This window comes from Puma concolor, chromosome A1, assembly GCF_028749965.1.
Source record: "Puma concolor isolate L17-30 chromosome A1, mPumCon1.1.hap2, whole genome shotgun sequence".
Lineage (NCBI taxonomy): Eukaryota > Metazoa > Chordata > Mammalia > Carnivora > Felidae > Puma > Puma concolor.
This window is the reverse complement of record NC_141667.1, coordinates 241689456-241703344: the sequence shown is the minus strand read 5'-3', so window position 1 is coordinate 241703344 and position 13889 is coordinate 241689456. Positions and strand designations below refer to the sequence as shown.

General features: G+C 41.6%; 1 protein-coding gene across 1 annotated transcript in view; it reads left to right on the top strand.

The window, feature by feature from the left end:
- Positions 1-2090: 2090 nt before the first annotated feature.
- Positions 2091-13889, top strand: part of MPHOSPH8 (M-phase phosphoprotein 8) — a 57289-nt gene continuing 45490 nt past the window's right edge. The window contains exon 1 of the mRNA XM_025924157.2: positions 2091-2409. Within this exon, the coding sequence (XP_025779942.1) occupies positions 2182-2409 (228 nt within the window). The 5' untranslated portion in view covers positions 2091-2181. The remainder of the gene's footprint in view (positions 2410-13889) is intronic.

The window sequence follows — 13889 nt, the reverse complement described above, 5'->3', positions numbered from 1 at the left end:
GGATCAATGTTTTTGTCAACAGGAGCCATATGGTTTGGTTCTTTTACTTTTAGTAATGCTAATATTGATCAGTGGGTTTTCCAATGTGAAGTTGTGTTTCCCCTACAACCAACAAATAATCTGTGAAGAGATACTTTGGCAGCCAGTTCGTCATCAATCTTTCACCTCATGGTTTTGTTGCCTGAATCATTTTCATGAAATATTGTGATCCTCTATCTTTTCTTCTATGCGTATTAACTGAAATTCTGAAAAAATGGGCTTTCTCTCATCAACAGATGTTGTTTACAGTATTTTTCTAAAAACTTACTTTAAAAAAGATATCCAATTATTAGAATTGTTGCGTCTTCCTTTTTAGACTGAGTCTGTGGCAGGCAGAGAGACCGTTAAGAATGAGACGACAGGCCCAAAACACAGTTATCTGTGCCAAGCCCCACATCAGCAAACCAAGAGTCCATACCCAACCTAACTGCAGTCTCAGCCTCTTCTAGGAATATAATCTTAACCAGGAGTCTGGAATTTCCTAGCTGTACTAGTGAGGTAGTCTGATAGACCCCAGCCTTCCCCCCAAAGGACAGCGAATTTTTCTGAAATAATCCTTTCGTTTATGACTTCATGCCCCACCTCCTTTCTGCCTTGCGAAGCTTGTTTCTTTCTGCATTTCTTCGGATCTCCTTTCTATTTGCCAAATGGAATGCTGCCCTAACGTTGAATAAAGCCAATGAGATCTTCCAATACAGTCAGCTATATTTTAATGCCACGCTGGACTGTTTTGTATTCTTAATGCTTAGTAAAGTCCTGGTACACAGGATGCATTTACTAAACTAAACTAATAAATCACTGTGCCCACTCAAAGATCTGATGTGCCTCTCCAAATGGATCCGCTGGACCATAGATTATTCTTTAGTTAACCTCAGAGTTAATTTAAATGAAATCTTGTAAATTAAGTCCACCATTCAAAGACACAAAAAAATGAAAAGCTTGCTACCATAAAGTTTTTATTTGCAATTCAAAGTGAGAAAAATATTTTATCCTTAGGTGGATTATCCTAGCAACTTTGGATGACTATCTTTGTCAATCATTCATAAGGGGGACAAAATACTTTATCACGTCAATGTTTTCAATGGGGAAAAAAATCTCTAGAACTTGGAAAACAAATGTTTTTTGGCCAGTTCCTTAAAACAAATTTTTTTTTCCGGGGCGCCTGAGTGGCTCAGTCGATTAAGCGTCCGACTTCGGCTCATGATCTCACCGTTCCTGAGTCAAGTCCCTCCCCAGCTCTGTGCTGATAGCTCAGAGCCTGGAGCCCGATTTGGATTCTGTGGCTCCCTCTGTCAGCGCCCCCGCCCCTTGCACTCTGTCTCTCGCATTGTCTCAAAAATAAACATTAAAAAAATTTTTTTCCTATCTTTAAACAATACTTAATAAAATACAATACAACTCTGAATTATGTTTGATTGGCTCGTTCACATGCGTTAAACGAATCAAAATTACACAGCCACGAAAGGCCGGGCATCGCGTTCCGGCCCGCTCAGGTCTGGGCGGGAGGGGGCGCTGTTTTTCCTAGAAGGCCCAGGGCTGGGCCCTTGCGCGCTCTGGACGGGGGAGGAGGCCCCACGCGGCGTTCACCCTCCCTTAAGCGCCTCAGCTTCTCTTCCAGGACGACCTCCCGCGCTCCGGTGTTCCCTAGCCACCCCTTCCCGACCCGGGAAGCACCGGGGAGCCCGCCTCCGCCGCCCGTTCCAGCTCCACGCCGGAGCCCCCGCTTCCGAGGTACCCCGTCAGCCTCCGTCCTTTCTCCTCACGCGCCCTGACAAGCCCCTCCCCCGAGTCGTTCCCACCCCTCGCGTCAGGGGTTCCCAAACAGCCCTCCGGTACCCCTCGCCTGCGCCGGAGGTGCCCAGCGCGCTCGTCTCTCACGGCCCGAGCCGCCCCGCCCTTCCGCCGGAGCGCCCCTCCGCCCGCCCACCCGCTTCCCGTAGGCTCCGCGGGGCCCCGGCGCGCCCGCCTCCATCTGATTGGCTTAAGCGCGTGTCGCTCCAGGGTCCCGAGCCCGCCATTGGCGGGTTTCCCTCTCAGTCGCGTCACGCTGCCCGTGTGGATTACAGCCGAGTGCGGAGCGCGAGGAACCGCCAGGGTGTGTGTCGCAGCCGCTCGTCTTCGGCGGTTTGCTAGGCTCCTATTATGGCGGCGGCGGCGGCTGCGGCGGTTGCGGAGGAAGCGAGCGTGACCGCAGCTGTTTCAGGTGCCGACAGCAATGGTGAGTCTCCTGAAGTCGAAGGAGAAGGTGTTGGAGCAGTGGGCCAAGAGAAGGACGCAGCCACGAAAGGAGCGGAGGCCGTTGGAGACAGCGAGGAGGACGGGGAGGATGTGTTCGAGGTGGAAAAGATACTGGACATGAAGACGGAGGGGGTACGTGGGCGCCGGGGGAGGCGAGGCTGGGCGTGCAGGGCTTGAAGTGCAGAAGCGGGGAGCGATGGGAGTTCTCTAGAGGGTTGCCGCGCGGAAACGCGAAGCCCTCCCCGAATTCACAAGGTGGAAAAGCTTGTGCAGACACACGACGTAGGCGGGGGAAAGGAACGTGACATCCAGAGCCGACGCAAGCGCGCGCACGTTGGGAGCCCTGCGCTGACAACCCTGGACGGACTCTTGGGCTGTCTGTGGCGGTGAGGGTACGTTTCAAGAAGTTTGAAAGGGTTGTGTGGCCAGAAGAGAGGAAGCAGTGTAGGGTGCGGTGTGTGAGTATCAAGGGGGCCGACCGTTGGTGAAGGATTTGTCACGGTCATCAGTGTTTAGATAACTGATTGGGGCCACTGCTCAGTGCTGGAAAGGAGTGACGCTGAAATCGTGCCGCTTCTCATAGTCCGTCGTCCACGCCATCGTCTCAGTGTTTTCCAAGGCCGTGATCGATTTTCTGCTTTCAGATCGTTCAGATCTTCTCGTGCTCAGAATCGCGTCCAGGAGGTGGCATTTAAAGGTCTCCAAAGCCTGACCATTATCTTTCCTCTCTTCTTGCATATTATGTGATTGTAGCCACACAGTAATACGTGAAATTCTTCATCACACTTGGCGCTTACTGTTCTCTTTCTCCTCAGTCTCTCAGGTCTTACTCTCTCTCCCGGAGTCAGTTTGTCTGTGAAATCCTTTTTTGACCCTGGTCCCTGCAGAGTGAGGTGCTAATTCATTTATGCCCTTGTAACACTTTGTTAAGACCTCTGTTTTAGCACTTAAAGCACTAATCTTTATATATGTCTGCCTCTCCTGCTAGGTTTAGGCTCCTTTAATACAGGAAATATGGTTATTATTACTTTTTGTATCAGTGGTACTCAATCCACTGCCTGTCGTGCAGTAAGTGCTTTGTGTATATCACATTATTGAATGAGTGAACGAATCATGGACTGCAGGCTGGGGTGAAGGAGAGAGGGTGGAAGGATGGACAATAAGGAAACTAGTAACTAATTTGTCTCAGTAGGTAAGTGTGAGATGACCAAAGGTCCCGTATCGTAGTCGGATCGGTATGTTCTTTTTATTGTCTGTTATTTTCTATTTGTCACGTGCTACTTTGTGTTAATTTTTTTGTCCATTCAGCAAACTTTTTTTTTTTTTAAATCACATATTTTGTGCTAGATGCAGTGTTAAGTTCTGAGGATATAGAGATGAATTGTAGCATACACGGTTGCTTACACTGAAAAGTTCTGGCTATTGAGGATAAATAATTGAAGTCTAATGCCATTAATATTATTGTTAGTTGCAATACAGTAAACGTAGGAACTTTGTTTTGTATAGTTTTCCCAAATATATTACAAAAGCGCCTTGATGAGAGTAGAGCCAGTCTTTTTAAAATTTTTTTAATGTTCATTTATTTTGAGAGAGAGAGAGAGAGCGTGAACAGGGGAGGAGCAGAGAGAGAGGGAGACACAGACTCTGAAGCAGGCTCCAGGCTCTGAGCTGTCAGCACAGCGCCTGACGCAGGGCTCTAACCCACAAACCACAAGATTATGATCTGAGCTGAAGTCGGATGCTTAACCAACTGAGCCACCCAGATGCCTCAAGAGAATAGAGCCAATCTTAAACTGTTTTTGTATCACCTTCATTTAATACAAGTGCTTGGCACATATAAGATATTTAGAAAAATCTGGGCACCTGGGTGGCTCAGTTGGTTAAGCATCCGACTCTTGATTTCAGTTCAGGTTGTCATCTCCTGTTTCCTGAGCCCTGTGTAGGGCTTTGCACTGACAGTGGAGAGCCAGCTCGGGATTCTCTCTCTCCCTCCCTCTCTGTCTCTCTGCCCCTTCCCCCGCCTTAAACCAATTAAATAAACCTTTAAAAAAAAGATATTTAGAAAAATATTTGGTTAAGAGAGTAAAAGCTTTAGAATTAAGGTGATTCACCTATTTGGTAGAATATTTTTTAATGTATTTTAATTCCAATATAGTTAAGTTCATACAGTATTTAATATATCTGGTCCCAAAGAATTGTAGGCTCTATACCCAAAGTCTCATATTCTAGTCAAAAGTGGATGAAACTAAGAAGCTTAAGTGTTTAAGACATTAAGGGTACAATTGGGTGAGAATTCTAGTTTTCAGGGCCTTGTGTTTTTAGATGCTCTTGCAAGTGAGTGATTTGTAAGATGAAAAGTATTAACTCAGCAGAACAGGACTGTGGCAGTTACTTTAGAAGTACTGCTGAGTGAGCCAGCCAGTTGAAAAACAAAAGGGTCCTGGTAGCAGTTTGTTTGGCCTTCTTATAATCTTGTCGTCTATGGTCAGACTGTGCTATCCTGATAGATAGACTAAGACCGTCATTATGATGAGGGTTGGCTTGGAGGAACAGCATCAATGCTAAATTTATATATTGGCATTTATATATTCTTTCAGTTTATTGCTAACTAATTTTTTGTATGTTTTCAGAAGAATTAAATGAATCTGACAAATCTTGGGTTTTACCTTCAATTTTGAATAGGAGTCATTTTTATATAATAAAAAACTGGCATTTTTTTAGTGCCAGTTTATGGGCATTTGATTTGATTTTGTAGTGTATAAGTAAATACTTTAGTTACACAATTTAGTGAATTATCACAAAGCCAACACCTGTGTAACCTCCACCCAAATGAGGAAATATTAGACTGCCATCCCTAAAAACCTCTTTTGAATCCCCTTTTCGATCAGTAGTACCCCCATCCTCACCCAGAATCATTGTCCTGAATTATTATATGATAATAGGTTTCGTGCTTTGCTTTGTAATTTTTCCATCTAAGGATGCATTCCTTGACACTTGAGTGTCTTTTTACCTGTTTTTTTCTTTCTCTCTTTCTTTCCTTCTTTCTTTCTTTTCATACTTTCTTTTCATTTATTTATTGATTTATTAGTTTATTTATTTATTTTGAGAGAGAGTGTGTGCTGGAGGGGGAGCGAGAGAGAGAGAGAGAGGGAGAGAATCCCAAGCAGGTTCTGCACTGTCAGCACGTGGAGCCCAATGCGGTGCTCGAACTCACCAAATGTGAGATCATGACCTGAGCCGAAATCAGTAGTCAGACACTGAACCAGCTGAGCCACCCAGGTGCCCCTTTTTCTTTCCTTTAAATGGAATTTCACAATATTTATTTTGTGTGTCTGGGTTTTTCCCTCAACAATATCTTTGTGAGATTTAATCCATGTTGTGTGGAGCTGTATTTTATTTCATTTTCATTGCTGCACATTATTCGGGTGCGTGTATATATTACAGCCTATCTTTTCTCCTACTGTTAAGGGGCATTTGGGTTGTTTCCAGGTTTTGGCTGTTACGAATAATGCTTCTGTGATGAACATGTCTCCTGATACATTGTGTACATGTTTCCCTTGGTTATAAACACTAAATGGAATTGTTCAGACTTAAGGGACACAGGTATCTTCAACGTTCAGTGGAAACTATTTTTGAAAGCGGTTGTACCAGTTTACACTATTACTAATGGTTTATGAGATTCCCTTTTGTTTTGCATCCTGTCAGCACTTGATATGGTCAGACTTTTTATTTCTAGCCAGTTCTGATGGGTTCATGATGGTATTTCCTACTTTTAATTTGTATTTTTCTGATCCTACATTAGTAATCAGTGTTGAAATCATTGAGCATCTTTTCATATACTTAATGGAGATTTAGTTATCCTCTTTTATGAAATGTCTTTCTACTGGGTTGTCTGTCTTTATTGATTTGTTGAAACGTATTTTGATTCATACCTTTTGTTGGTGATGTGAGCAGATCTCTTTCCCTGCTATCTTTTGATGAACAGTTTATATAGTTAATGTAAGGAAACTTTGTCGTGATGTTGAGTGCTTTTTATGTTTGGTTTGAGAAATCTTTCTCTACCCTAGATATTCTCTATAATTTTTTTTCTAGGTGCTCTTTTGTTTTCCCTTTCAGATTTTATGTTTAACACTTCACTTAGAATTGATTTTGTGCATAGTGTAACGTGGGGGTCATGTTTCATTGAGCAGATCTTTCTTATTTTTCTCTAACAATGCTTTATAGATTTTAGAATCGACTTGTCAATTTCCTTACATAAAAACTTGGGATTTTTATTGGAATTTGCATTGAATCTGTGGGTAAATTTAGGATCAGTTTAATTTCTTTCAGTCATGTCTTATAGTTTTCTGTGTTGAGGTCTTAAACATCTTCTATTAAATATATTTTTAGGTAGGGGTACCTGGCTGGCTCAGTCGGTTAAGCATCCAACTTCGGCTCAGGTCATGATCTCGTGGTCCGTGAGTTTGAGCCCCACATCGGGCTCTGTGCTGACAGCTCAGAGCCTGGAACCTGCTTCAGATTCTGTGTCTCCCTCTGGCCCTCCCCTGCTCATGCTCTGTCTCACTCTCTCTCTCAAAAATAAATAAACATTAAAAAAAATTTTTTTAAATGTATTTTTAGGTATATTTGATTTTTTTTTTTTTAATTTTTTTTTTCAACGTTTATTTATTTTTGGGACAGAGAGAGACAGAGCATGAACAGGGGAGGGGCAGAGAGAGGGAGACATAGAATCAGAAACAGGCTCCAGGCTCTGAGCCATCAGCCCAGAGCCCGACGCGGGGCTCGAACTCACGGACTGCGAGATCGTGACCTGGCTGAAGCCGGACGCTTAACCGACTGCGCCACCCAGGCGCCCCTATTTGATATTTTTGATGCAATAGTAGTCTTTTTGACAATTCCATTGTGTTTGTTGCTCATATACAGAAATACATTTGATTTATGCGTATGTGCCCTCAGTTGGTTAAAGAAATTCCCTTCTATCTCTAGTTACTAAATAATTTTATGAATGGGTGTTGAATTTCATTAAATTTTTTTTCTGCATCTGTCAAGGTGATCACATAATTTTTCTCTTTTAAGTTTACTTATTTATTTTGAGAAAGAGACTGTGAGCAGGGGAGGGGCAGTGAGAGAGAGACGGAGGGAGAGGGAGAGGGAGAGAATCCCAAGCAGGCTCCATGCTGTCAGTGCAGAGCCCAATGTGGGGCCTGAACCCACAAACTGAGATCATGACCTGAGCCCAAACCATGAGTCAGATGCTTAACCGACTAAGCCACCCAGGCTCCTCTCTAACATCTTGAGGTGGGTACATAGCTAACTGTTTTTCAGCCTTTGTTTTTTTTCAAATCATATGCCTTTAGTACTATAAATTATCCTCTGATCTTAGTTTAGGTGCAACTCATAAATTATGTTTGTACTATGTTTTCATTCAGGTAAAAATATTTTCCAATAGCTATAACTTATGTGTAAATACATTGCTTAATTTCTAAACATTTGAGAGTATTACTAATATTCCATGTGCTTAAAAAAATTTTAATTTTAACTGACATATATCTATATATTGTTTAACATTGAATATTTGATTGATTGATTGGGTTATTTAAAATCTAGGGGCGCCTGGGTGGCGCAGTCGGTTAAGCGTCCGACTTCAGCCAGGTCACGATCTCGCGGTCCGTGAGTTCGAGCCCCGCGTCGGGCTCTGGGCTGATGGCTCAGAGCCTGGAGCCTGTTTCCGATTCTGTGTCTCCCTCTCTCTCTGCCCCTCCCCCGTTCATGCTCTGTCTCTCTCTGTCCCAAAAATAAATAAACGTTGGAAAAAAAAAAAATTAAAAAAAATAAAATAAAATCTATAATATTGTTGCCAGCAAGCAAGGCAGCCATTACTTAGGAAGTTGAAGCTAGAAATATGGGAAACTAATTTGAGAATAATTTACATGCATGAGCTGTTCTCAGTTTCATATTCCTAATATTATTGATTATTGTAACATTTTTTATGACGTGTTCCTTGTCGACTTTAAAGCAACACTAAAACAGACCAGATATTTTTACTTCTATTATTAACACATTTGGAATCCATTGAAATGCTTAATTACAGTTGCACTTTTTTTTTTTTTTTTTAACATTTCATGCTTATAATACACTGGGACCCATTGGCCTTGAGACTTTATGTATGCACTTTTGGAGGATAGGAGGACTGTCTTCTGCCTTTTTGGTTTGGCTCACTGAGTAAGCTAAAAGAAAACTTGGCTACCAAGAAAATAGACTGTTTCTGGCATTTTGAAGATAAATTTATCATGAAATTTAATATATGGCAAAGCCCTGGGCAATATTTGGATCTACAGGATTTCTGTAAAAGAACATATAGTTTATGGATTTAATCTGTTTTCTATACTGTTGTATCTCTAAGACTCAAAGTTCCTAACATATAGTGACTTTCAATAAATATTTGTTCAATGAATGAATGAAACAAAACTGCTGAAATAAAGATCAATAACAGTTATTAACAAATGAAATCTGGAGCTAGAATTGAGATGTGCTACTTAATACTTGAGAATGGTTGTTCATGCACTTACTCTCATTGACCAGGTTGAGCTTAATTGACAGCTAGCACTAAATTTATAACTGTGTTCAATGTAGAAGTAAATGTTTACTAGTTTTTTTTACTGTTTTTTTTTTTAGTCATCAGAAAAGTTGTAAGAATTATATATAGCCTCACATATACCTTCGTGCATATCCCCCAGTTGTTAATACTGATTTTGTCTTTTTCCTCTATTTATATACATTTTTTTCTGTCCCATTTGAAGGTAAATAAGGGTTTAAAAGCTACATTGAGTAGCAGATACTACTGTTTCTATGTACACATAAAAATAATGGGGCACAAGCATCGGTCCCTTCATCCTGTTATGTAACTGACCCATCAAACTGTATCAGTTTAGACTTAGTTATTATTTTAAGATTATGAGGCTTATCTTTAAAAGTTAAGTTGCACTTTTTTCCCATTATTTCTTAGTTTTCAATTCTACCAGTTTCCAATCCAAGACCGATGTTGGTCTTTCTACAGGTGGCAGAATGATTGAAAGGCAGCGTAGGTTTGTTGAAGAGTAAAAGGAGAGGGACCAGCACTTGGCCTTTGGTTTGGAAAGTTTATTGCCTCGGTGGTTGTGTGAATGACATCAGGCAGGTGTTAAGTGTAAGATAGAATAGTGCTCTGCAGGTCAAGTGGAAAACTATTTCATCTATTCTTGCTTCTCAGTGAGATTGGATATTGAGCAGAAAAGATAAACCAGAAATCTGGAGGAGCAAAAATTTGGAATATATGTGATAAAGACTTTTTTTAATGTTTACTTATTTTTGAGAGAGTGAGCATGAACGGGGGAGGGGCAGAAAGAGAAGGAGACAGAGGACCTGAAGCAGGCTCTCCACTGGCAGCTGAAACCACAAACAGTATTCAAACTCACGAACCCGTGAGATCATAACCTGAGCTGAAATCAAGAGTCAGACCCTTACCCAACTGACCCACCCAAGCACCCCAATGTATGATAAAGATTTGATAGCCATAAAACATTAAAAAGAAAAATTATTATAAATGAGAAAATGGGCAGACGACAATAGGTAATTTTTAAGTCTTGTTTATTGTAGTTTCACATACATGTTTCTCTATTTATGTATCTTAAAATTTGCCATCTTAATGTTTTTAAGGGCAAATGCATAGAGACAGAAGAGTCGTTAAGTACATTTGGGTAGATACGCAGCCATCACCACTGTCCATCTCTAGAACTTTTTCATCTTTCCAGATGAAACTGTCCCTATTAAACAATAATTCTCCTCCCCTGAACCCCTGGTATCCACCATTCTACCTTCTGTCTCGGTGAATCTGCTAATTCAGGTACTTAATGTAAGTGGAATCATGCAATATTTGTCCTTCTGTTTCTGGCTTATTTCACCGACCATAGTATTTTCAGGGTTCATCCATCTTATAGAATGTGTCAGAATTTCCTTCGCTTTTAAGACTGCATAATGTTTCATTGTATGTGTATACCACATTTTGTTTATCCATTTATCTGTTGAAGGACACTTGGATTATTTCCATTTTTTTGGCTGTTGTGAACAGTACACTACTGGACACGGTTGAATGAATACTTGTTTGAATTCCTGTTTTCAGTTCTTTTGGGTGTATACCCAGCAGTGGAATTATCGGGCCATAAGGTAATTCTGTTTAACTTTTTGAAGAATTGCCAACTGTTTTCCACAGCAGCTGTAACATTTTACATTCCTACCACTAATGTTAGAAGGTTCTAATTTCTCCCCATTCTCACACACATTTGTTTTACATGTTTTTGCTTCGTTTAATATACCCATCTAGTAACTGGTGTGAAATAGTGTCTCATGGGTTTTATTTGCATTTCCCTAAGGACTAATGGTGATAAGCATCTTTTCATATGCTTATTGGCCATTTGTATATCTTGTTTAGAAAAATGTTTGGTCAAGTCCTTTCCCCTTTTTAAGTGGGTTGTTTGCCTTATTTTTCTGTTTCGTTTCTTAGTTTTTTGTTTGTCTTATTTTTGAATTATAGGAATTGTTTACATATTGTGGATATTAATCCTTTTTCAGATGCGACTTGTAAATATTTTCTTCAGTTCTATAGGTTGCCTTTTCACTATGTTGATAATGTCCTTTGATGCACAAAAGTTTTTAATTTTGATGAACTCCTCTCACCTATTTTTGTTTTTGTTTTTGGAGTTAAATTCAAGAATGCATTGTCAAATCCAAGGTCCTGAAGATTTACCCCTATGTTTTCTTCTAAAAATTTTATGGTTTCATTTCTTAAATTCAGGTCTGATTCATTTTGAGTTAATTTTTGTATATGGTATGAGGTAGGGTCCAGCTTCCTTTTTTGGGGGGGAAATCCAGTTGTTTCAGCCCAATTTGTTTCCATATTGGACTTGACACCCTTATCAAAAATCAATAGGCCAGGGAGCCTGGGTGGCTCAGTTGGTTGGGCGTCCGACTTTGGCTCAGGTGATGATCTCACCGTCTGTGGGTTTGAGCCCCGCATTGGGCTCTGTGCTGACAGCTCAGAACCTGGAGCCTGCTTCAGATTCTGTCTCCCTCTCTCTCTCTGCCCCTCCCCCGCTCAAGCTGTGTCTCTGTCTCTCTCAAAAATAAATAAACATTAAAAAATTTTTTTTTAGAAATCAGTAGGTCGTAGATGTATGGGTTCATTTTTGGATTTTTCTGTGTCTGTCCTGATGCCAGTACCATACTGTTTCGATCACTGCAGCTTTGTAGTAAGTTTGTAAGTCTTTTACCTTGTTGGTTAAATTTATTCCTGAGTGTTTTATTCTTTTAGGTGCTGTTATAAATGGAATTGTTTTCTTAATTTCCTTTTTGGGAGGAGTTTGGGAAGATGGTGGAGTAGGAGGACCCAGAGCTCACCCCGTCCCATATTTACAACTAGATAACGTCTACATCCAAGTTAGTAAACTGGAGAGCAATCTGAAGACAGGCGGAAGAAATTCCACAACTAAATATAGAGAAGAAGCTGCATCTGAAAGGTTAGGAAGGTCAAAAAGGCAGAGAGAGGCTGCCTGCAGGAGAGAGGGAGCTGCATTGCGTGGAGAGAGCAGAGAAATGGGCCCTCACACCAGGGACCTCACACGGGGAAAACTAATCCCCATAACATTAAAAACCAGAGGAGCCGAGTTCTGTGAGTTTATGAAACCAGTGGGGCTTGAAATCTGGAACTGCACTGGCCACTAGGGTGAGTGATAGCTAGGTGGCCACCCTTAAAGAGACAGCAACTTTTGTGGAGAGGCAACATAAAAACAGCATGCATACAACACTGGGGGCATAGAGGAGACAGATCTGTTCATACTGAGTTTGGACCATGTTGGAGGACTTCTTTGAAAACAAAGGAGCTGGCAGGTGCTCTTTTCCTCTCCACTCCCACCAGCCTAAACTCAGAGCCACCTATAGGAGGCAGAGCTGCACAAACACTTGCTACCTAATGTGCTGGCAGTATGCCATGCCCATGATTTCTCCTGAGAACTCGCCCGCTCCAGGCCTGCTAACCTTGGTCCTGGACTCAAGATGAATTTTGTTAAAGCCACGCACGCTCACTCCAATACCTAGCATATTGCACCCAGCCACGTGCTCCCACCCGCTCTCGTGCACCAGGCCCGCCCATACCCAGCTATCATCATGCACCATGCCAGCCTTTTAGCCCCTGCCACCTCCATGCACAGCTCCCAGCTGCTATAGCACTTCGAGGAATCCAGCATTGGACTAGTGGCCCAACCCAAAATTTGCTAACAACATCATCCTGCTCCCAAGCTCCCTGATGGGCATGCCCCCCTCAGAGCTGTCTTGCCTGGGTCCCACTAACACCAGAGAGCGGGCACAGCCCACAAAGGTAGAGTCAATGCAAACAATTGCACTGAAAGGAAATGTGACTAAGATACAACAGCCAAGTATAAGCAACATACGATACTCTCTAAGTGCCAGGTTCTGGTGAACAGGGGACACTGCACTGCAGGGCACACCAGGACATCCTCTTCATAAAGTTACTACTTTCAAGAGTAGAAGGCATAGCTGACTTTCTTGTGTGTGTGTGTGTGTGTGTGTGTGTGTGTGTGTGTGTGTGTATTTATATAATATAATTTATTGTCAAATTGGTTTCCTTACAACACCCAGTGCTCATCCCAACAGGTGCCCTCCTCAATGCCCATCACCCGCTTTTCCCTCTCCCCGACCCCCCATCAACCCTCAGTTTGTTCTCAGTATTTGAGTCTCTTATGGTTTTCCTCCTTACCTCTCTCTAACTTTTTTTCCCCTCTTCCCCTCCCCCATGGTCTTCTCTTAAGTTTCTCAGGATCCACATATGAGTGAAAATATATGGTATCTGTCTTTCTCTGACTGACTTATTTCACTTAGCATAATACTCTCCAGTTCCATCCATGTTGCTACAAATAGCCAGATTTCATTCTTTCTCATTGCCAAGTAGTATTTCATTGTATATATAAAATTGCTGACTTTCTTAACAGAAACAGAGAGGCAGACAAAATGAGGACATAGAAATTTATCCAAAATGAAAAAACAGTACAAGGCTATGGTCAGAGATCTAAGCAAAACATATATGACATGCCTAATAGAGAATTTAAAGCAGTGATCATAAGTATACTCACTTGACTTGAGAAAAGAGTGGAAGACATGAGTGATACCCTTAACACAGAGATAAGGAATAACATAGCAAAGATAAAGGGCTTAAATAAACAAGTGAGAAACACACTTGATGAAATGAATAGCAGTATGGAAGAAGCAGAGAAACAAATTCATGACCTAGAAGACCGTAATGGAAAGTAACTAAGTTGAACAAAAGCCAGAAGGAGAATTACACAAAACAAGAAGAGACTTAGGGAGGCTCCTGTGTGGCTCATGTGGTTGAGTATCTGACTCGATTTTGGCTCAGATCATAATCCCAGGATCGTGGTATCAAGCCCCACGTTGGGCTCTGTGCTGACCATGGATTCTCTCTCTCCTTCCGCTATTCTCCCCTGTTTACAATCTCTCTCTAAAAACATAATAAAATTAAATTTAAGAACAGCTTAATGGAGCAC